The 23,664-nt window shown below is 25.9% G+C and overlaps 4 protein-coding genes and 1 long non-coding RNA gene across 6 annotated transcripts in view; 1 reads left to right on the top strand and 4 right to left on the bottom strand.

Annotated features, from left to right (window-relative positions):
• Positions 1-5,445, bottom strand: part of LOC126905485 (semaphorin-1A-like) — a 56,220-nt gene extending 50,775 nt beyond the window's left edge. For both annotated transcript variants that reach the window (XM_050685214.1, XM_050685215.1), the window contains exon 1: positions 5,155-5,445. The gene's annotated coding sequence lies outside the window, so the exon portion shown is untranslated. The remainder of the gene's footprint in view (positions 1-5,154) is intronic.
• Positions 5,446-5,656: 211 nt separating this feature from the next.
• LOC126905487 (integrator complex subunit 14) lies at positions 5,657-9,226 on the top strand. Its single transcript, XM_050685218.1, has 7 exons — positions 5,657-6,008; positions 6,387-6,557; positions 7,069-7,374; positions 7,939-8,154; positions 8,255-8,438; positions 8,501-8,652; positions 8,735-9,226. The coding sequence occupies exons 1-7, from the start codon at positions 5,847-5,849 to the stop codon at positions 8,963-8,965; spliced, it is 1,422 nt and encodes a 473-aa protein (XP_050541175.1). The 5' UTR covers positions 5,657-5,846; the 3' UTR covers positions 8,966-9,226.
• A 318-nt stretch (positions 9,227-9,544) lies between these two features.
• Positions 9,545-13,566, bottom strand: LOC126905486 (ubiquitin carboxyl-terminal hydrolase 2-like). Its single transcript, XM_050685217.1, has 2 exons — positions 12,282-13,566; positions 9,545-12,131 (listed from the first exon to the last, which is right to left on the bottom strand). Exons 1-2 carry the CDS (start codon positions 13,308-13,310, stop codon positions 11,619-11,621), a joined length of 1,542 nt encoding a protein of 513 aa, XP_050541174.1. The 5' UTR covers positions 13,311-13,566; the 3' UTR covers positions 9,545-11,618.
• Positions 13,567-16,066: 2,500 nt separating this feature from the next.
• LOC126905490 (pyroglutamyl-peptidase 1) lies at positions 16,067-17,372 on the bottom strand. The gene is made up of 3 exons (XM_050685223.1): positions 16,910-17,372; positions 16,602-16,804; positions 16,067-16,541 (listed from the first exon to the last, which is right to left on the bottom strand). The coding sequence occupies exons 1-3, from the start codon at positions 17,111-17,113 to the stop codon at positions 16,385-16,387; spliced, it is 564 nt and encodes a 187-aa protein (XP_050541180.1). The 5' UTR covers positions 17,114-17,372; the 3' UTR covers positions 16,067-16,384.
• A 3,317-nt stretch (positions 17,373-20,689) lies between these two features.
• LOC126905494 (uncharacterized) lies at positions 20,690-21,714 on the bottom strand. The gene is made up of 3 exons (XR_007704008.1): positions 21,338-21,714; positions 20,989-21,121; positions 20,690-20,877 (listed from the first exon to the last, which is right to left on the bottom strand). It is a non-coding gene; the product is annotated as an uncharacterized LOC126905494 (long non-coding RNA).
• Positions 21,715-23,664: the final 1,950 nt, after the last annotated feature.

The following is a 23,664-nucleotide window of genomic DNA, read 5'->3' as shown; positions in this document are numbered from 1 at the left end:
TTATCAAACGAGTACTACATCTTCTTATTACTTTGTCATTTCAGATGCTACTAGAACTGGTCACCGCACACTAGACACTAAGAAAATTAACGTAATACCAAGTGTAATAACCGTGTCTTACAACGATAATGAGATGTCATAATTATTAAATTTAATGTCCATAAATGCAACTTTTAGGTTATTATTAACACTAGATTTGTAAATTTTATAATTAAGATTTAGACATTAATCATAATAATATATTTCTAATCGAAAAATACATCTACGATCAATTAAACTTTCAATTAATAAAAAATAAAATAAACAAACAGGAATATTTTTAACGAAACCACACCTGATTAGTCGGTTTAATTTATTCATTAATATTTATCCCACGAGTAAAAAACATAAATGTCTATACAGCCACCAATAGTTATACATAACATCCAACTACTTAAAAGGCATGGGTAAGATGGAAAACGTCTTAATGAATTGTGTATCCGTTCAACAGAATATTTTTGAATACTTAATAATTACTGTAATAAAATGTTAGTTATCAGTCAAACAATACGCGTAGTGTTTTCTGTAATTGTGGCAAGTGTATTTACTGTATAATCTTACAACGCCTGTTTATTCTAAATGAATAGTTCAAATTCAAACCGCTTTTTAAACGTCGAAAATGATAAGCATATGACAAACCATTTAAACTGTAAGGTTCACGTTGACCTTAAAATAATAAATGAAGATAGTATTTAAATAACGACAATTTTTAACAATCACTAGATAATAAATTCATAAGAGCATTCATAAAACGTATTAAAATATCATGTCAACCTCCCAACGGACATCAAATACACTCGCTCAACAAACACAATTATATGACATAATAATAAGTTTTAACAAACACGTCGATATAAAGTATCTATGTGTTTTGAAACTCCCAACTTAAACAAGAAGATAATACAAAACATAAAAATCTCCACGATGTTTAAATTAATGTTTCAAAAACCCCAATAAAAACGTCCAAGTGCCCCACCAAACATGTTTCAATATCAAAAGTAAACACTACTAAGTAAGATACAGGGGATATTTAATGTTATGGTAATATTCAAGTCAGTCCGACCATCTCGAAACGTCAAGGTAGGCTCTTACAAGAAACACATACGAGGGGTCTACTATTTTAGAAGAAATACTATTGAACTGGTTCCAGTGGGTGATCTAGGCAACCACGCCTTTTCCGGTCGTCAGCGTGTACACGTACAAGTGCATGCGCTGCACACAGCTCTAGACCCCTCGGAGCCCGCCAGTTTTACCCGTCACTGTAATGTTATATTTTACATCATAAAATTGGAGTGCAATATACTATTTTCTATGCTTTTATAGGTAATTCAAAACGCGTATATTCTCTACGGATAACGAGCGCGATTTATTGAACGACAAACACTCCACAAAGAGCGCGATAATTAAAATTTTATAGCGAACATTTGAATTGATATAAATAGATTTCGTGTACACGAATATATTTACTTTACTGTAGTCTACCCAGTGGCCGGTGCCATCCAGTAATGGGGGTGTATATTGTGATTATGCTTACTGTTTTTGTATGCTAAAGATGTACACATAGTAAATTAAAGTGGCTGATCGGCGCCGACTCTCAGGACGCGCCATAGTCGAAGCTGTCCTAGCAAGTCCACCGGCAAGGCGCCACGACCATACGCCGGCACGTACTGGGCCGGACACAATGGACTAGACTCCTCTTTAATTATATATGTTTTTACCACCGTATAAAATACTCAACGGAAATACTACGCTAGATGACAGGTACTTCTTTACTAAACTGAGTAATGACGAAAAGAAAAAAATATTATTTAATGCATTTTATTTCGGCGCCGTTTACTCGACTCGGAATTGTTATTATTCCTGTAATTTGTAATCAAAACGTGCACACATTTTAGACGACATATACTACCGAGCAGAATTTAAATATCTAGCGTAAACAAGGAATGTTAATAAAATGCACGACTTTAATTAAATCTTATAATCAATAGATATAAATATTTTTTATCCATTATCCTGTCTAATGTCATTATATATGAAATGAAATAATTTTCGTATTAAAACGAAACTGCGGTGTATATTTATGCACTATAATGAACCCGTAGATTTCCTGCTGTAATGTTTAAAATAAATTTATTAATCGATTCGATCGAATCGATACAACATTCGTAAGAGCACATAACCGCCACTACTGTTTAGTAAACGTCGTTAACAGCCTATACTATTCATATTAAATGTTAACATTTATTACTTTATGGCACTCAAAACTAAATATATATATATATCAAATAAAAAATTTATGATCAATTGATGTCAGCTGATAAATGTATTAGCTCTACATCAAAAAAGTAATAAAAATAATTGTTATTACTATTATTAGTTACAATAATTATATCATAATCGGTTGCGTATCAGGCATATTAAATATACTCTACAATATTTCATAAAATGATAAAATATATCCACGTTTTTATTAATTAAAAATGTTCTATGAGAATTAAATAATGAAAAAGAGAATTTTTCTTAACATAATGTAAGAATTTCAATGAATTAAACATATATGATCCATATAACCTCATACAATTATTAAAATATTTAACTTCAAACATGATACTAAGTATTAAAACATAAACTAATAAAAATTATCACTGTTTTTAATAACTCTTCAAATAAATGTATTGAAAACATTCGCCTAAAACTAAAAAAATAACTGTGGTAGTATCAACTCTTGTTTCACATTTAAGACGTCAAATTTCTAAAATTAATGTTAAGAATTTATTGTTTAGTTTTTTTTTAAATTCATAATTATCTCAATTTATCAATCATAAAGTATTTTTTATATTCATCTCTTATACCTCATAAAGATGTTAATTTTATTTTATAAATTAAGAAAATGATTGGTAGATAATAACTAATGAACGGATTTTTCAGAAGTTATTATCATTTTTATAACTTGACAGAAGGAGTTGACGCTTCTAATTTTATTTTTATCACTAGATATTTTTCGATCTTACACTTATACTATAAAAGACAAAATAAAGTCCGACATTTTTTTTTCCATGATAAAGTATATTACATTAGCTTTAATTTAAGATATATATAAAAATGTCAGATTTTCCTGAACACTTTCAAAAGTTAATTTTTTGTGAAAAAGTTGTCATTTGGAATCCCCCCTGTGGGCAGGTAAAGAGTCAGATTTATAAAAAAATTATATTGATTTAGTAATTTTTAAAAATATTATGGCAGTTTTAAATAAAAAAAATTGAAAAAATAAATAAAATTTTCTTTAACGCCCTCTTTTGTTTCCACCGTTAATATTCAGATTAAAAAAATGTTTTTGTGCTACACTAAAAATAAACGTATATTACCATTTGTTTTATCGAAGTATACAATAATTCTGTGTATTAAATTATAATAAATTGTTTCTTTTGAAACACCATTTCATTGTAATAATAATTTCCGAGAGTTGAGTGTTTATATTATAAAAAGTAGATTATCTTTGATCTATTTAAAAATTACAATAATATCTCATTAAACAATCATTGATTAAGCGTCAACTGTTCAATATTTCTCATTGCTATTTTTTATAAGTTTAAGGTATTATGCCAAACGGCATTTCACTAATATTGTCATTACTTCAAAACAAATTACAAGATAAAACAAATTAGATAAATTTTTTTAAGTGTTCTTATAAATGTATATAATTGTACACATTTAAAATAATTACACATATGATGTATACACTAGTTAATAATACTTCTATTAATATATAAAAAATACTTTTATTTAAGTTTAATTACTGAAAAATTATTTTTAAAATATCAGCCATCAAATGAATAGACTTAAGATAAATTTACTGGATTTTACATAAATAATACTATAATTTATGATTATAAAATTATTCGGCTTATTAACTCTAGCGAGAAAAACTAATAATTTTTGTATAATATTTATAGACGTGACCTACACCAACAATTGTAAACAAATACTTCATCAAAATAGACTGATAATTTCGTTAGCAAACAATGATAAAAACCAACACCAAAAGAAAAATTAACATGAGTGTGTAGGAAGTAATTTAAATACAGTTGACATTTAGTCACTATAAAGTAATAATAGTCGTCTATCAAAACTACTGATAATAAAATTAAACGTTTCAATAAACAAAAATTACAACTAAAATAATATTAACTTGATAAAACCTAAAATTATTTATTAGATGTTGTCGGAAATAGAAAAAACTAGATAGCATTTTTAGATTTTTATAAATCAATCAAAAAGTACAGTTTAATCTTTAATTTGATAAAAATACAATTTCAAATTTGATTTAATTTTTACTTCATAGTCAAAGAACCGGCCAAGTGATCCCTACAACTTTGTTTTTATTGTGAAATGATAAAAGAAAATTATGAGTCTGATAATTCTATAAATTAGTTTTTTTTTAATTATATAATGTACAAAATAAAGAAAATATATAATATTATATGAAATTATATAATTAAGATTTAAATTGAAGTATCATTACTACAACGTTCTAGATTCAAATATCATTGATATATAATAACAAATATAAAAATTCTATATACAAAAGTCAATATTTTTGACACATCATATTATCATAATGATAACGACAGATAACAAACTAGAATTTTTAGAATTTTTTCATTGTTTTATTATTAATATTATATTGTTTTTTTTTTGGCCTTTTAACTTGTAGGAAAAATACAGATTAATATACAATTGCATGTAAATTATAATTCTATTTTATATCATATTTTTAAAACCGTAAGTTCAGGTTATAGATTTTATTATTTCTCCCCTAAAACGAATAAAAATCTACACTACTAAATTATCTTATGACAAAGGGGCACATACCCCTAATACTATTCCTGACTACAATACGTAACCGGAAATAGTTTATAGATTTAATCTATAGTAATATTTGTCATAGATAAAATATTTAACTTTAATATTTCCCATTTCTTAAATATACCACAATAACATACAGTATAATTCGAATATTGATGTAAATATCAAAATATATATGTATAAAGGAATCGTGAAATGAAAATTAAAAAATTATCCAAATGAAAGTCTTTATTTTTTAAAAGAACTCACCGGTTACAGAATTTCATGGTAATACTTGAGTTGTTATAACACAGAAAACCTTTGAATAAAATTATACGTTGACTTCATCAACGTTTAGCGATGAAAAATAATACACACACAACCACGAGCTAAAAATTGTTTTCAAACACGTTAATGTTTACAAAAACATTTATAAAATAAACAATAAGAATTTCAAAAAATAATCGTGTAAATTAAAATGAAAACACTACGGACAGCGAGATACGACAAACCAACGTCGAGTATTGCCTCGGACTGGTTTGTGTTTTTGTTTACGTTCTATGAACGTTTCAACGTACAAAAAAAAAAGTAGTAACGGTAATCATGTAGAAGAGTTGCTGCACGCCACCATAGCCGGCGGCTATAACCGGTATATGGCGAGACCACGATTTCAACACGCCGGAATCGTCCAGTGTAACCAACTTAATAAACTCAATAAGAAAACCAACACTATACTATATTTCAATATACATTATAAAAACAGTGATAAAAAAATACCAAAATATTATGATACAAGCAATAGTTTCTATTTTTTAAGTAATTTTTAATGTACCGGCATATGATTAAAATATTAATATTATTAGACTAATTTTTTTTATGGTAGAACTCTGAGATCGTATTATAGATTTCTGACGAATATACTTGGTCGTTTCAGATTTTAATAAAAATATTTGGTCTCTAAAATGGCAACGATTTTAGCGATTGACGTTTCTGTTTCAATGATGAGAACTGTCAAAATTAAAGATTCAAAAGAAAAATACACTCTTTTACAGTTGGCTATTCACGGAGCCAATGTTTTGCTTGATTATTTAGCTGTTCATGCTAAACTCGAATTCGTTGCAGTTGTATGTATCTATTTTTATAGTTCTATATTTTCAGAGTTGGATTGAGATTTATAGGTCTATTTCTCAGTTCTCGTCATTATTATATCAGTAATATTGAAATTTTGACTGTTTAATTTTTTGTCACAAAGTTTTATTTCTGTATTAAAATTTAAATAAGTTGAATGCATTTTATGTAACTAATTCTATATGAATTTCTATGTATTTTAATTTTTGATACAATTTCATTTTTCCTTATTAATAAAATATAAATTTTTAACCATCATTTATATAAAAAATTTTATAACAGCTGAAAATTTTCAATTAATATTTTATTACTTTTACTTTGCATTATTTAGGTATTATCATAGTTTTATTTTAATTTATATCTTGTTATTTCAGATAACATTTTCTTCTACATGTGATGTTTTGTGTTCTTTTACTAGAGATTATGATCTTGTAAAATCTAAAATTTCTCAGTTGGATTTTAAAAGTAATACATGTTACCCTCCAGTTATAAAAGCATTAAATTATCTTGTCCATAATGAATGGAGTGATTCAGTATCATGTCAAGTAAGTGTTTTTTGTGTACACGTGTGTGGTTCTTTAATAATTTTTACATTTCTACTTTATATATATACCACATTTATTTTTGTTGGCAGTTTTATAACTTATTGAAATCTACATTGGTTTTTATTTAAGGCTAATGTGAAAGTCACATTGTAAGAAGTTAGTGATCTTATAAAATTTCCTAGTTTAATTATAATAAATACAAATGTATTTTTATTTTTAAATGTGGAAAAAAATTGATTTTTTTGTTTAATTTTTATTTTTGATATCAAATATAAATAATTTATAAATGCATATGGGTCTTATTTTTTTTTTTAGAACATTCCATTTAATTAAATGGGTATCTTTAATACAATTTTTTTAAAGAACTTCTATTTAATCCATTTTATTGAATAGTGTAATGATGATAAATACATGAAATAAAAAAACAAATTATATGTAAAAGTTGTAATATTATTTTAGAGTAATTCATGTGACTTCAATACCTATTATCTTAACATTTAATATGTTTTAGGTTATGATGATAACAGATGGACGTTGCTATGAAGGGCTACGGGATCCTCAAATAAGCCCTTTATTATTTCCTGGAAATCTTATGGTTCTTCCATTGGATGTGACAACATCCATTTATAAAAATAATTATGATTCAAACAGATTACCAAATGGTCTTGGTTACATACTTACCCCAGATCTTCCTTTAACACCTTCATCTGTGACTAAAATCTTTGACAAATTTGCTAAAGACACATATGTACCATATATAACATCTTTACGTTGTGGAAATTTAAAATCTGATATTCAAATAATTCCTCCTCCAATGGTAATTAAGTTAAAATTAATAATTAATATTTTGTATTAATAGTTCTTAACTAAAATACAGTTTTTTCATATAGTGTTTTATAAAAACCAATAAATTAACCATCTTGTACATGTAAAAAACATTGATTTAGAAATCTTTTATTTTTATTAATAGCATCATTTTTTTTTTTTTTTTATATAAATTTGTTTGTATTTAAAAAAAATTTTTATTTTAATCATTTATTTTTATCAGTTTTTAAATTAATTATATTATATGTGAAAAATTTAATAATAAGCTAGGTTAAAATGACCATAATTATATACCTGGATTAGATCTTTTCTGGGCCAAGTAGTTGAATCAGGTTGGATTTAAAATAGTATAATTTATTGTGAACAGTTTTAACTTAATATAATAACTTATATTAATTTATATGATATTATTTGATCATATGTTTCAACTTAATTTTGTTTTTAAATTCTGATTAAACATTTTTGTTCCTTAATAAGATAAATAAATTATATAAAAAAATAATACTTGAATAATTTTATATACTTGAACTGTATAATAATAATTAATGGTTTATAGGCTTATACAAGAACAACTGATTTTGAGTTATTAACTTGTTGTGTTTCAAATGAAGTTCATATAATAGGTTTTATAGAATCACAAAGATTAGAATGCCCAGCTACTTTATCTCGTCATTTAGTATTGCCACAAAGAGCAACTGATGAATGCAATGAAAATGCTGAAATTTCTTCTAGGACTCCATCCTTTTGTGTTTTACTACATGGCGCTTTAAAAGTACGACTTTGATTGATATAATAACAATAATATGTTTATAATTAAACAAATTATTTACTGTGCATTAAAGTTACTACAAACAAAAAGTATTGAATTATAGGTAGAAAACATGACTGCTCTATGTCAGCTGTGTCCAGGTTGGCTTGCTGTATTAGTAAGTTGGGCAGATAATAAAAAAAAGTCTAATTTAATGTTAATTATCCTTGAACCAGGTTTAAATCCTATGCCTTGGCTAGGAGATGTTAGACATCTTACTTTATCTTCTTCAGTATTAACAAAACAAGGTAAATAATATAGATGATAAATTTAATTAACCATAATGTTATATTTTTTTATAACTTGGTAGAACTTGAAGAACCACAACCAATAAAAACAGATAAAAGAAGCTATAATCAGTCTCAACTAGTATGGATTAAAGAAGCTGGGTTACAAGCTGATATTCAAAAAATATTAAGACAAGCTAGAAAAATGCCTGAAAAAATTCAAAGTTTTTATAAGGTTTTTTTTTAATTGCAATTTTTTTTTTTTTTTGAGCTTTATTATTTATTATTAGTTTTATTATTACTTTTATTTATTGTAGGAATTAAATAGAATTCGAAAAGCAGCAATAGCCTACAGTTTTACTGATCTCTTGCCCAATATAGCTGATCTTCTTGAAATAGAATGCACCAATTTATCAGGTAGTACACATCCTGATTGTGCTATACAATTAAGTCATGTTGCTGGAGAATTACGAAAACCTTATGCAATGGACCCTAAATTTACAATTGTTCCTTTAGTAACAAAATTTGTTCATCATGATCTTTCGTGAAAAAGAAATATTTGTATTATTAATTTGTAAATTTATTTTTGTAAACTAAGAACATTTGTATCTTTACGAAGATATTTGTTTTTAGGATATTTTAAAATTATTTTTAATAAAATAACACATTAACTTAATAATAAATTATAAAGTTTTAAATGAAAATATTTTTAATAAATACATTTTGTAGATAAAAAATAATATGAGGTATTAATTCATTTTATATTTTTTATATATACAAACATTTATACATATATCAAGCAATAAAATATTGTACAAACTTAAAAAGTTTTCCATGTAAAAAATATACAAACATAAAACAAAAAAAAAATTTATGATTATATTCATTAGGAACAAATGTACTTGTGATTTTATCAGTAATGATATCTAATATTACATATATATTTCATATAATGTTTGTAAAGTTAATTTTTGGCTTTAATTACCAAAAAAATAATCTGGATAAATTTGTATAACAAATTACTTTATTAGTTCATTCATTAACTGAACACGTGTTTTTTTTTTAATGAAAGACTTCTTATATTTTATACACATAATATTTAATAAACATTGATTTGCTTTCTTTCCTCCTTCTTTGTTATAAATTTAGTATTTAATTATTAAATTGTATATGTACTCTATTGTAAAACTGTGATATATTAAGGGAATTCGTTATTTAGTTGTATATGCTATAAATTATGATGTTCAATTATATTATTTTATTTTTAAATATTTTTTGATTATTTTTAATTTCAAACAGATCAACAATTTCAAATTAACTAAAGATCTTTAAATATGTTATACGTGTATACTGTTTAAGGTGTATAAATTATATTGTACCTTCATTTTTTTTTTTTTAAACTTAATACAATATATCACATTAAACTTTGTGAAATATTTAAAGAGATTAAATATAATTTTTAATATAAAAAAATTAATTTCCTACTATGACTCAAAGAAATTGAACTGCTGCTCATTTTAATTTCAATTTTTAACCTTAAACTTCATAATATAATGATATATCGTGTAATATTTTATTATCTGATAAAATGACTCAATTTTTGTATGGCTTAATAAGTGTTTAAGAAAAAACATTCAACAATCAAGTCTGTTTTAATAAGTTACTAAGGAACAAGAAAAACAACAATATTTTGTAACATAAAACAAATTCATACTAACATAAATGATAAAGTTTCCTTATATAATAGCATTTGATTTTACTTTTTAAATTAAAACAAAAAGACAATTAGTGCAAAAAATATATAATATATTTGTTAAAGTTAAATCTTTTTAAACAATTTAATCATACAATAATAGTTAAATATAATCTTATAATCACGATTTTAGGTAACCCTAATGTAAAACAGATCTCGCTATATTTTCCATAATATTAATTAACTGAATAATTAAGCAGATAAAATAAAAATTATTGTTAATCAATCATTAAATGATAGGAAAAAAAGAATGACTTTTTATAGAAATAGTATAGAATAAAATACTGAAGAGTTTTATGGTTAAAATAGTTCTATAAATTCTAAAAAAAATTGCTTACAAGTAAATTTCTTAAATCTTTTATGATGAATTACGTTACATGGTTTATATTGCACTCAAATATTAAATGAAGTATACCCAGACAGAGAGTAATTCTTAAAAGAAAAAAATAGGTCATCAAATAATAATATTAAATTTCTCTCTAAACCATAAATTTCATTGTAAAAATGAGTATAATTATAGAACTTCAGAGAAAGCTTGTATACGACTTATGAAGCTAAAAATAAAATGTCGCTACTCGTTATGCGTTTTTTAATAATTTTATTTATATTCTCCGGAAATCTCATGAACATCAAGTAACGTATAATAATAGTTAAAAAATTATTTATATTTTTCAGGTTTTAAAAATTTTGCACAAATGTTTGTATTTTAAACTTTTCATAATTTGTCTTATATTTTAATTTTTACACTAGCCTTAATATATCATGGCTTGCAAAATTACATCAAAAGATTTAGACCTTAAAAAGTTTTGTAGTAATTCAGAATTTTTCATGTGAATTAAAAAACGTTACATTTAACTCAAAAAACCAAGCCCATTCCTTTTTTTTATTTTATTAAGTAGTATCCAGAAAGTACATATATATAATATTTTTGCAATAACAAAATTCAGTTGTCATACCCTGATTTTGTAAATAACCTACAGAAATTATTTGTAAAATATATTTGATAATACTATTAAATATCTGAATACAAGACAACAAATACTAATTTACTGGTAACGCTAACCTCACATTAATTGCAATTAGGTTATCATGATAATAGTTTGACTAGTTACACACTTCAGTACTGCCTCAGAGGCTGTTATATTACATTAATTTATAGTAATTCTATACAATAACGAAATTAATAGTATAGATGTTCGAAATAAAAATCAAACATCTTTTATTTTTCATAAAATTTATTTTGTTTACAGTTTTCTTAATTATTGTGATATGTGGATGAGAAAACTATTATGATCAAAAATTAGCTCAATCCATCTGAATATGACTTTTTTTTTTATTATTGAAAAATTTTCGTTAATTCTGATTACAATCATGACTGGATAATTTTCCTGTGTGTTGATTTGGACGGATGAATTATTAAAATATTTCTAAATTGTCTAACCGTTTTATTAATGTCCAGAAACGGCTTCGTAAAAAAGAATATACGCTTCGTTGCTGATAATTTTAGTTGGGGAGATAATTTTTGACACCGAACTATCGTTAAAGAAATGCCAATCACCAGAAATAGGATTTTTACAAAACGCTGTGTAGTGACCAGCTATGGGTGTGCCCGAATGATTGGATACTGCGTATAAATTGTACTTAGTATGAGACTGTATGGCACGGGCTGAGCTCGACACGAATGGACTCATGTCGAGTGATACCAGAGGAAACGATACTAGAGATGTGATCTTTTTGTAAGAGTGAGTACCTTGGAATCGCTTCAGGTGTAACACCAGATACCTGGGTAGTTTTTGGAAACTATACGATTTATACATTTTTTGATCCACTTTGCACTTACTGCACCGTGGTTTTTCGCGAAAGTCCAACACTTCTTCTTGAGTAAAATTGGCCAACAAGTCTGTAAGGGACACTTGATCAGTAGTCCCCGACGGCAATGGTAGCGACAGGTCCCAAAAAGCCTGAAAATTGAATAATTTCATTGTGTGAATATTGTTAAAAATTGTATTTTTTGTTAAAAAAAATACAATTTTAAATTTGATAATAATTTTGGGACATGTGCCAGTGGAATGTAATATATTTATAAATTAGTATATTAGGTCAATGCCTACCTCGAAAGTGATGCTTTTATGTCTACACACTGAACATTCTAACGTTGATTTCAGCTGGCCAGCAAAAAGATCTACGACGGTACTGTTGTCCGATGCTAAATATCTTCGCCAGTATTCAGCGGCTAAAGCGTTGTCTTTCAACGTGTCGTCGACATCTGACAAATTTCTGGACTTGAGCTTCACCCGGTTGATGTCAATATGTAGTTTGTCCAGAAGCAACCTTAAGAACTCTTGGGAATCTTGTTGTTCGTAACCGGCAAACCGAGGCGACAGTCTCTGAAAAGCCGACTTGAATGCCGTAGTGTCCACTGGACTTTCGTGCCCTGTCCAAATCCTGGAAAGCAGATCGCGATACACCTTTATTAACTTACCGTCGGTTGTATTATCCTCTAGCACGTAGTCAGTCAAACTCTTGGTATTGCTCAGACATTGTAGGACTGAGTTCATGTAGCACGTGTTACCAATGTTCCTTATACCCGCCACTCCCTTTTTGACGTCCGGTTGCTGTTGCTGTCTCCCGTTATAAACGGAAGACAGAGAGTCTGTATAGTTATCCGTGTACCTTCGATTCATATTTACATGTTTGGGTTGATCTTGAGACGTATCTGACGGTTGTTGCTTGTTGTATTTTTCGAAATATGATAAATTATTGGCCCTGGAAAGGCTAGAGTACGATTTATTCAAATAAGCTGATGATCTGCTATTATACAATGCGTCCAAACGTTTTTTAGTATCATTATAGCGTTTCTCGTTGCCTAGCGACAGGGTCTTAGTATCTCTGATTAAGCTATTGGCAGTATACGAAGACGGCGAAAGACTTTTACTCAGACTTAAAGCCCTCACGTTTCCATTAACGTCCGTCAGCCTGGAGCTTTGTCGCGACACCTGTATAGTGGTCGACCTGGGCACGCTACAATACGACCTAGAACGTCGATCATTTGTGGGACTCAGTTCAAGCGAGTAATTGCTATACTTGGATCTTGTACTGTACTTGCTGCTACCGCAATCGGCTCCTGTTGTATAAGACATGTTGTCACTTGTCGACAAGAACTTCGCGTAACATTTTTTTTGTTCGAATCGTTGCCGAAACTTTTGTCGACTGTATCAAACACAACTGTGGTTATCGTCGCCACGGTTATGATATTTCCTATTTGTTTGTTTATAATGACGTCACGAGGTTTTCACATACACATTTGATATAACACTGTCTTATGGCCACTGTCGCGGCCTCCACCGCCGCTGTTAAGCGATCGATGTGAACGCGCCACTAGCTTCTCGATGATTATTTTTAGCTGCGGCCAAGCAACACTACATCACACTATCGATGACGATGGCAAGAGCTGCACTATCGATAGAGAGACTCGATAGTACCGCAGTGGCACAGCGCGCGCGCGTGTATTGATTAACCTAGTTCGTCTCGGGTTTTATTTTAGCGCGTATTTTTACAGAATGTTTCTAAGTGAGCGTGTATGCCAAACGATTCTTCAATGCCAAACCATACCACATTTTATTATATTACTGTCAGCATACACGATACCTAAAATATGTACAACATGACACACAATATAGCCTTGACGCTGTCGGTGACCAACCCCTTCATATTACTGCGGATGCCTATTTCTATAGATTCAAGAATACCTTCGTGATACTTTTCTAAATTCTATTCATTTTACTGTCATGTGTAGAAATGTAAGCCAGTTTCTTCTAAGAAAACCAACTATTCATATTTTGAACCTATTTGTTGTCTCATCTATTTACAATTTACATTTTGGAGGAGGGTTATTAAATAGCAAAAAAAGATATTAAACGTTAGTTAATTAGCTAAGAAAAAATTTAACCAGCTTTAGTATTTTAATAATTTAAAATTTTCAATTTGTTCCATCTATAAAATGTTATGCTACAGTAAAACAATTCGAAATTAATTAATTTTTTTTAAATAAGATAAACAACAGACTACTTTTTCTTCAATAAAATATTCTTTGAATGTTCATAAAAATGAAAAAATTAGAACCGAAACCGGCATATTCAAAAATTTAAATCTTTATACTCTGAATATAATATTATCTATATTTCTAAAATCGTAAATAGTCTCATTTGATTACATAATAATAATTTGATTATTATTTTTGATACAATTATGACTTCATTCTACTGGAAAACCATTACTCTGTACTAGTAGTTCATAGAAATATTTTACGTTTTTAGCGAAAAAAAAATGTGAGCCGCTAATAATAAATTAAACTACAATAAAACACGAGTAATTCAATATGGATGTCTTTTCATGCGAATAAAAATGACGAGTAAGTTGCATACACTAAAGCTAAGATCGTCATTTGCATTTTAGGGTTTCAAAACACCACATGAATTATATTTACAATATGGTATAACATATATATTTTCGTAAACATTATTGTAAGTTTTTTTGTACTATTATTTTCTTAATTAAACTACTTTAATAACGATGGTGCGCATTAATAATATTAGACAGGATAAATTTAGTTAATTTTTTTTTTTTAATTTGAATTAAAGTCTTACGGGAGTGATTTTTATTTTAACACGAAAAATTCGACACGGATCTATTTCCATAAACCATAAATAATATACAATATTTAAAATTTTATAGTAAAAACCATCTAAAATGTTCGTATTACTCATTAAAAATGATATTTTCCCTATTTCGAATTCTTTAGTTATAATATATATTTATATATCATTTTTCTTTTAACAATAGAGACATTTAAATATAATATTTAGTAATATATAGAATATTATAAAAATTTATGTATAAAGCTTTAACTTAAAAAACTGACTTATTGATGTTTGACCAATATTAAGTTTAAACTATAAATAATCAATAATCTTTAAAAGACTTTTATAAATAGTGGATTTTACCTTGAATTGAATCATAATCCTAATAGTTAAACGACTGCAATAGAATATTCTATGCATTTCTGTGTTGTTGAATAATTTGTTTTAATTAAGTATCAAAATATTCTATTATAATAATTCATTTTTCCATAAGAGAGTAAATTGTTAGATTTATACCTATTTTTATTTCAATCACTATGTTAAAAGGAAAAAGTTTATTTTTGCATATTTTGCTAATTAAAAATATTAATCTTATTTTCACAAGGATATAATTTATAAAGAGTGATTCATATATAGAGAAACTCTCATTTTGTCGAAAACTATTAAGAATTAAACATTTTTATAAATAGAAAGAATACTATGTTCAAAAAGTTCTACAATAATATGTAGTTAAATTTTATTTTTTTCATCTCTTTAATATTAAAAAATTTTAAATGTAANTTATTTTTTTCATCTCTTTAGTATTAAAAAATTTTAAATGTAATTTCCTTAAATAGGAACCTCTATATTTTTAATAATTCGATAGAAAAAACACTACAAACAATTTTTTTAACTGTTTTTTTATTACAGAATTTTAAATACATTTTGTGGGTATGTAGTGCATGTAGGTGCAACTCAATGTATTTAAAATGATATAATGGATGAACAGTTAAAAATTTTTTTTAAAAAATAACACAGTTGTTTGGAATAAAACAATTTGGATCATATTGAATGAGTTCTTATGAAAAATGATGACTCAATAAGCCCTCTTTTATCTAAAAAATTTCAAAAATATAAAACAAAATCACATTATATAATAGATTATATTTTTATTTTATGGAATGATTACATAAAAATATTTGAATTATTTTGGAAATGTAGAGTAGCATTAAATTATATTTCATCTCAAAATCTTACAAAACATTTTTATATTAATATAACTCTATGCAATAAAGTTACAAGCGTAGATCTAGAGAAGAGTTATCACACAAATAAACTATCAATTTATTGATAATGAAATATTTTGTTTGAATTTTGCAATATTTTGTTCTACTTCCCATTAACTGCCCTTCCATAAATGGACTTTGAATTGACACCTATAGGATTGGTAATGATGGTAGTAAAGGAAAGCTAAATTAATATTTAATTACTTTAAGTTAAGAATAGAAATAAAAAAAACTAGTAAAAATTTTTATAAAATAACAACAATATATCTTTGGTAGTACATTGGAGTACAAATTAAGTCAATATGATTTTCAATTTAATTGTTCAAGTAATTTAGCAATGATTAACTTAAGATGTTTTGCCAATTTTTGTGCAGTATTGTCTTCACTTAATTCTGGTACATGTATAAAAATTGTTTGGTTTTTATTGATAGTCAATGATTTATGATAAATATATTCACACAAATACCTAAACATTCAGTTTATTTTGTAAGAGATCGGTTAATATTTTAAAGTGATTAAAATTTACCTTCCAGCATCTTGAGAAACACAAATATCATAGTCTTTTAGACAGTCAATACTAAGACATGTTTCTAATTTACTGTCATTAGCAAGACATCTACTATCTGGACAAATTCCATTGATATCTTCTTTTAAATAATCATGACCATGGGCAGTTGTTTCAACTGTAAGTGTTTTAGCAAAACAAGAAACACCCAGATGAACCATCAACTAAAAAATTCATAAGTCAAACAAAAATATTTCAAAAGTAAAAAATAAGAATAACAATATTTAAAGATATTAAATTATAACAAATAATATGGAATAATATCTCACCGTAGGTTTATATTCAGTCCATAATTTTGGAATTATTTCATCAACATCCTTATAGGATACAGGCACTTCAATTTTGATTAATTTACAATTTAATTCGTTTTCAATACCTGTATCAAATAAACATTTGGCAATTTCCCAACTAGAATTTACTTTATATTGTCTAAAAGGTCCAAAACCTGTAACGACAATTACTTTTTCAACCATAATTAAAAAAAAACAAATTCTTATAATATTAAAATCAAAAGCTTGCTTGTAATGTAATGAAACTATATAACAATAAACAACTTCTTATTACACTTTTTATAATACAATGATTAACACTTGAAATGTGCATAACATAAGTGAAAACGATATGTACAGCTTTGACCCATTTGATAATAATGTGTACAAATTACTAAGTCCAATATTTTAAATAGTCAATTTAACTAAAAATATATAAAGCAGTTAATTTTAGTTAAAAAATAATGATAATAATCACAATCTTAAGCAAATTATTCGTGATAACAATATTAACTTTAGTTTTGATAATATTTCGTTGATAACATTTTCTGATATTATATTTTTTCATAACAATTTGTATGTCTGAAATTTAAATCGGTCCATAAATCTTTAGACATTTAAAAATATTTATTACATAATATGCGATCAATACTAGTTAAAATAAATAATATTTTGAAATAAATACTCACAAGTATATAATTTAAAAACATAGAAAATATTTTTTTAGATTTTCAAAATAAAATATTTTTATAATTTCAGGAATCCCAGAAATGAAAATTTGTTAACTTTTTAGTTAAAAAGTAATCTTTAAATATTCAAAATATATGTAACGTGACAAAAAAGTACCTCTAATTTTTGTTGATTTTGTAAATATTAATTTATATTTTATTTTGAATTGCGTTTATTTCATGTATTGTCTACAGCGTTTGCGATTTGTTTATGTTCATTCGAGATAGTCAGCTGTGTACAACTTCGGACCGGTTCATGAACGGCTTTTGTGTATACACTCACCCCGCTCCTTACCTATCTTGAACGTCATTTGCACTGCTCACCACCTACACTGTCGCTTTATGATAAATAATATTTATTAAATATCGATTCAAACTGTTCTTTTATTTTCTGTTGCTGTTCAATAAAATTTTTTAACTTCTAAACTTCTAAAGACAAGCCGAAGTGTGCCGTCGGGGAATATCAGTAGTCAGAACTGGTCGTACTATTTCCCGTCGGTAGTGAGCAGATTTTGTTGCGTGCGCTGCAACTTTGGTGTCTGCGAAAACTGCCTATTGTTTCTTTAGGCCTTCGGGAAGGGTAACGTATAAGTATATATCAATGTTTTGAGCCATAACTTTTTTTGAGTGCGCTGTGCCATAATCACGTGCATCGAATTTTTTTCATTATTTTTTTTTAGGTCGCTCAACATGGCAGGCGTGTGCAATACCATCTGTCATGTTAACATTCTTTTTGTGATTATTTATTTAGGATTTATATTATATTAAATTGGGTGATGGGCCTATATTATTATGGCACTGTGGTGACGTAATGTATTTTATTCCAAGACGTCCTAACGTCTTGCAAGTTGAGTCTGCTTAAATCCAATCACTTACTAGAAGCGTATACCCGCAATNATTTATTTAGGATTTATATTATATTAAATTGGGTGATGGGCCTATATTATTATGGCACTGTGGTGACGTAATGTATTTTATTCTAAGACGTCCTAACGTCTTGCAAGTTGAGTCTGCTTAAATCCAATCACTTACTAGAAGCGTATACCCGCAATGCTGTAGCGGTAAAACCGTTGTGTTGAATGCTGGGGGGTACCCTAAGACGTTCATCGTATTTTCATATATAAAAATTGTAAGTGTAATATATTTTTTTAGTAATATCTTATTTTTTGTCTCTCTTTTTCCCTTTGATTTTTAGACGCGGATTTTGGACAGTTTTTTTCCTTGTATTATTATTCTCAATGGATTCGTATATTTGCTATTACTTTCTCTTCAAAAATCATCTTTCTATAGTTTATACGGGCAAAGACCTTGTATACATCTACTATCAACGACTCAATGGACATCAGTTTCAATGCTAATTAATCATAAGTCTACTATCAATTTTTCCTTTAATATTATTATGACATGATCAATTATAAAAATCATTTTCTTACGTTTCTTTAGTATTTAGCAGTAAATTAATTTAATCATGACCCTAAAATTTAATGACATTGTTTTTCTTATACTTCTTTAAAAATATTAAATTAACTTCAATATTTAATTTTCTGTTTTTTCTAAAGTCCTATTATGGTCTGATAACAGTATCGCCCAATAAGTTGGCGACCCTTGTTTTTTATTATTGTTATAACGCCATAAAAGTTGCGAAAGTTATCAGTAATGGCCAAAATTCAAATTCTTAGTTTATAACTTTTCATATATTGTGTAGTTCTTAGATGGAGTTTATTAATTGTGTAATAGTTTTACAATAATCCAAGTGTAATTAACGATGTAACATACCTTTATTATCATTGCATAATACTTTTATTTATACTTCTTTAAATCTTTTTAAATAATAACTAGTACAGTATAAATAAATAAAACTATGTGTAACTAATTATAGCATAACTTTTAAAAAAGTATCCTCAAAAATTACTCAGAGAATGTAAAAAACTATTTTGTTTACAAAATAAATTATTAAATTTTATACTCTTTAATGTATAAATAAATAGAACTATATATTGCTGATGTGAAAATGTAGTTTTTTATTTACATTATTAAACATTATTGACATGATTAATTATTTATTTTTTTATTAAGAAAAAATGTCTCTATCCTTTTCTTCATTTTAATTAGGTACTCGTTTTATACCCGCTGAACTTGGTGATTTTTTTTAGGATTTATATCTACATAAAAACTTACCACGTGGAAAAGGGAGATGCTGCAATATTAAAACTTCTTTATTAATGAAATATTTTACCCAGAAATAATAACTAGTAAAATGTGAATTATTTATCATTTATATTATAAATCGGATAAATATTATATTATATTATAATATTTATATTACAATGTAAAGTAATCAATGTGCGTTTTACTTTATATAGATATAAGACCCTCCAAGTTGAGGACAATTTTTTATCGTTTTGCCATTATTTATTTATTTTTATTAAAATCAATTTATGTTAATGTAAATACATTAACNTGCCATTATTTATTTATTTTTATTAAAATCAATTTATGTTAATGTAAATAGATACATGCAATTACTATAGTAAACATATTCTATTAAAATTTTACTATCGTTAATTATTTCAAGAGCTTATTATGTTATGTTATTTATAATTTCTCTTATGTTCGTTATTATTTGACCACTTAGTGATGACAAAATTTTAAATAGAATTTGGTGCAAATTTTTTTAATCTAATTGTTTTTCTACGCAATTATATCAAGAAATTTAAATATTAGCTTTTTTTTTAACAATCATTAATTGATATTAAAGTAACAATCACATGACAATTATAATAAACTCTATATGTATAATATAATATTAGGACTAAGTATTAACATGTTGGCAATTCATAATTTTATTTATTAAATGTGTCACAGTACAGCATAGTTTAATTAGTCTTTACAAATATATATTAAGCTTCATGAAATTTTATAAGGCGTTCAAGTTTTATTGTTTACATTGTTAGTAATTGATATTTACTTAACGTAAACATTTAATAAACTTAGTTTACATTAAATTAATTTAAAAAGTAATAATAATATAGATGACATAGAAGTATCTAATATCAAATGGATGATTTATGATAAAAGTTGATTGCTACTCTTATTTATTTATTTTTGGATAAACATGTTCTTTATTGATTGATGAATTATACTAAACAAATAAAGTCAACAGGAGTACTTACCTAAATCATAATACTTATTTCCGTATTTTTTTTTAGATATCCATCATCAGTATGTGCGTTTATTTTTCTATATAAAAAAAAATGTTAATCAAATGTTTATATAGTTTTACACATTTGATATGTGTAAAGTTATGTATGTGTGTATATGATACTATATTATACTATTAATATGATATACTTCTATCCTCAAACGAAAATCCCTACAATTAAGTTGACACTTGTCAAATATATTTAGAATATATTTTCAGGAAAGTCTTAAACTTATACACATATAGAGTATGATTGATTTACCGTTGGCCACATAATTTCTCCTGAAATAATAATAATTTTGAACATTACTTTTTATTCCTCAATTTATAAGTTTGTTAAATATCTTTTAGATCAATTCCTTGTTCCTTTTAAGGATACTAATTTATTTTTTTTAAAGGAAACATACATATTTAACTAACTTATATAATATGGAATGATCTAACTAAAAAAATTACTAATCGTTAACAACTTTTGAATCAGTAGATCAAGATTTATACCTGAATGAGAAAAGTAGTGCGTAGAATGATGCGTAATGATTACAAACTAGATTTATACGTTTTGCATATTATTACTGTGACTATATTACTGAGCATCCTGACGAAAGTAAGATAGTGAACGATTCATTCAACATAAAGTTACAAAAAAATTATTTTATGGATACTTGAGAATATTTTATCGATTATCAAATATTTATAAGAATTACTTAACTGTACCTCAATCCGTCTATATTTTAAAATGCTTATCATTTCCGAAATACTGACCAAAATCTGTTATTGACCAGTCATTTTCTTAATCTAATCATTATTTATTCAATAAACTAGTTAATTGTGTATGTTGCTATTTTAAAAAATAAAGTCGACACCCTTATAGAGGTATAAAGAGTGATCAAAATAAATACTCGTTTTTGAGAAAACTAAAAGAATCCATATTAAAAATATTATTTTTCTTTTTTGATTACGTAAGTGGTTCGTAATAAATGAATCACTTTATAAATATATATATATATGTATATCTGTATTTGTTATTTTGAATAATTTGGAAGATCCTGATACCTTGCACCCAGAGAAAAACCTCGATCTATATAATAAATTCATTGTTCAATTTGATAAATATATCATTACTATTGAATCTATGATCTATTTATCAATATGATAATTTTTTTTCTTGTCTTGAACAATAATTATTCATAAGAATAATTATTTTGTTCGTATTAATAAAACATTATCATAAACCCTTGATAAAATTTCTCTATCAAAATTGATTGAGGTTTTTCTTTGGGTGTGGACTTCCTTAAAAATGACAGTGTTCGATATAACATTCATTTTGACTTAGCTCCCAAATCATAATTTCTAAGTGAATATTTTAACTTTAAAAAATAACTTTTAATTTATAATTGGATTTAGAAGTAATTTAATTTTATAATAGTCACATGTGTACATCTATTTTAATTTAATTTATTTTAACGATGTTTGTTGTTCAATTACTTGTTAATTATATTACAAGTTTTATTTGAACTAACATGCACGTTTTTTATTACACTTAAAAAAATTATTGGGCGGTGGTTTTAATACATTTACTCCCATACTTAGTTAGGAATTTTATTGATTAACTAGAACGTATCTTTACAAAATAATTAACAAATTAAATGAAATGAAATATTTTTTTATTAAAACTTCATTTTATACTAAGTCAATTAATCTTTTTATTACAGAAAGGTACACTAAAATGTTTTTTGGGGATAAAATNAAAAAAATTTTTTTTTAAATTATTATTATTCTATAAGTAATTGAGTGGGTTATGATAAAAAAATCACCCTGTATAGTATTTATTAAAAATAATTCTTTGATTATTATTTGACTACCGGTTTAAATTCCATGTATTGATTTAAATATTCAGGAAAAAGTAATTGTGTCTAAAGAGTCTGAAATAATAAAATATTTATTTGTTAGTAAAAAAACTTTAAGTATATACAGAATGGCCCAGCTTAAATTGACAACTAAAATAACTTTTGATCCAGTTAATTTTTTTAGCTAATATTTTTTTTATAGTTAATATACTTGAGATCTATAATAATAATTTAATTAATATCATTTTTAAAATTTACGAAAAATGTTGAAAAAATTTCAAAGTAGCCATTTTCAAAGAATAGATTTTAAAAATTAATTTAAAGAAAAAAATTCTCATTAATGTTCGGTAGTTAATTTTCTGTATTTATTCTACGGATTCAAATGCTGGCTATGTTATATAAAAAAGAAGTAGACGCCATCTTTTCACCAAGTTGTTTTATCTCTTTAGATATAAAACTATTTATTTTATTTTTCTTCTGTCCTTGTCTCAACGCGTATTTCAAAGTTTAATACCGTAAAATAATACATGAAACTTCAATTTTTCACAAACTTTAAAATAATACAGACTATTTATTACTGAATATTAATAAGATATTATATATCAAAATTTTTCTTAAAATCTACTCTATAAAATAGCTATCTTGGATTTTATTTTTTTTTAATTTATTTAAAACTTAAAAATAATTAATATTTTCAATAAAATGTAAAAATATGAATTATTGAGATATAATTATAGACCTAACGTATAACTTTTATTTAAAAAAAAAATCGTTAAATATTATTTACTAGATCAAAATGTATCTAAGTTGTTGTGAATGCTGGGCCACTCTGTATACGTTCATTTTTAAAAATTTATTCATAATCAAAATAATGGTTCTGATTTTGTAAATTTACAAAAAATAATGGTCTGTAACTAGTTTTAGCTTCGATGCGAAGCTGAGAAGGTATTGGTTTTACTATGATGTGTTTTTTTTTTT

This window comes from Daktulosphaira vitifoliae, unplaced genomic scaffold (genome assembly GCF_025091365.1).
Source record: "Daktulosphaira vitifoliae isolate Bord-2020 unplaced genomic scaffold, ASM2509136v1 Scaffold_4, whole genome shotgun sequence".
In the NCBI taxonomy this organism is placed as follows: domain Eukaryota; kingdom Metazoa; phylum Arthropoda; class Insecta; order Hemiptera; family Phylloxeridae; genus Daktulosphaira; species Daktulosphaira vitifoliae.
This window is presented reverse-complemented; position numbering and strand designations above follow the sequence as displayed.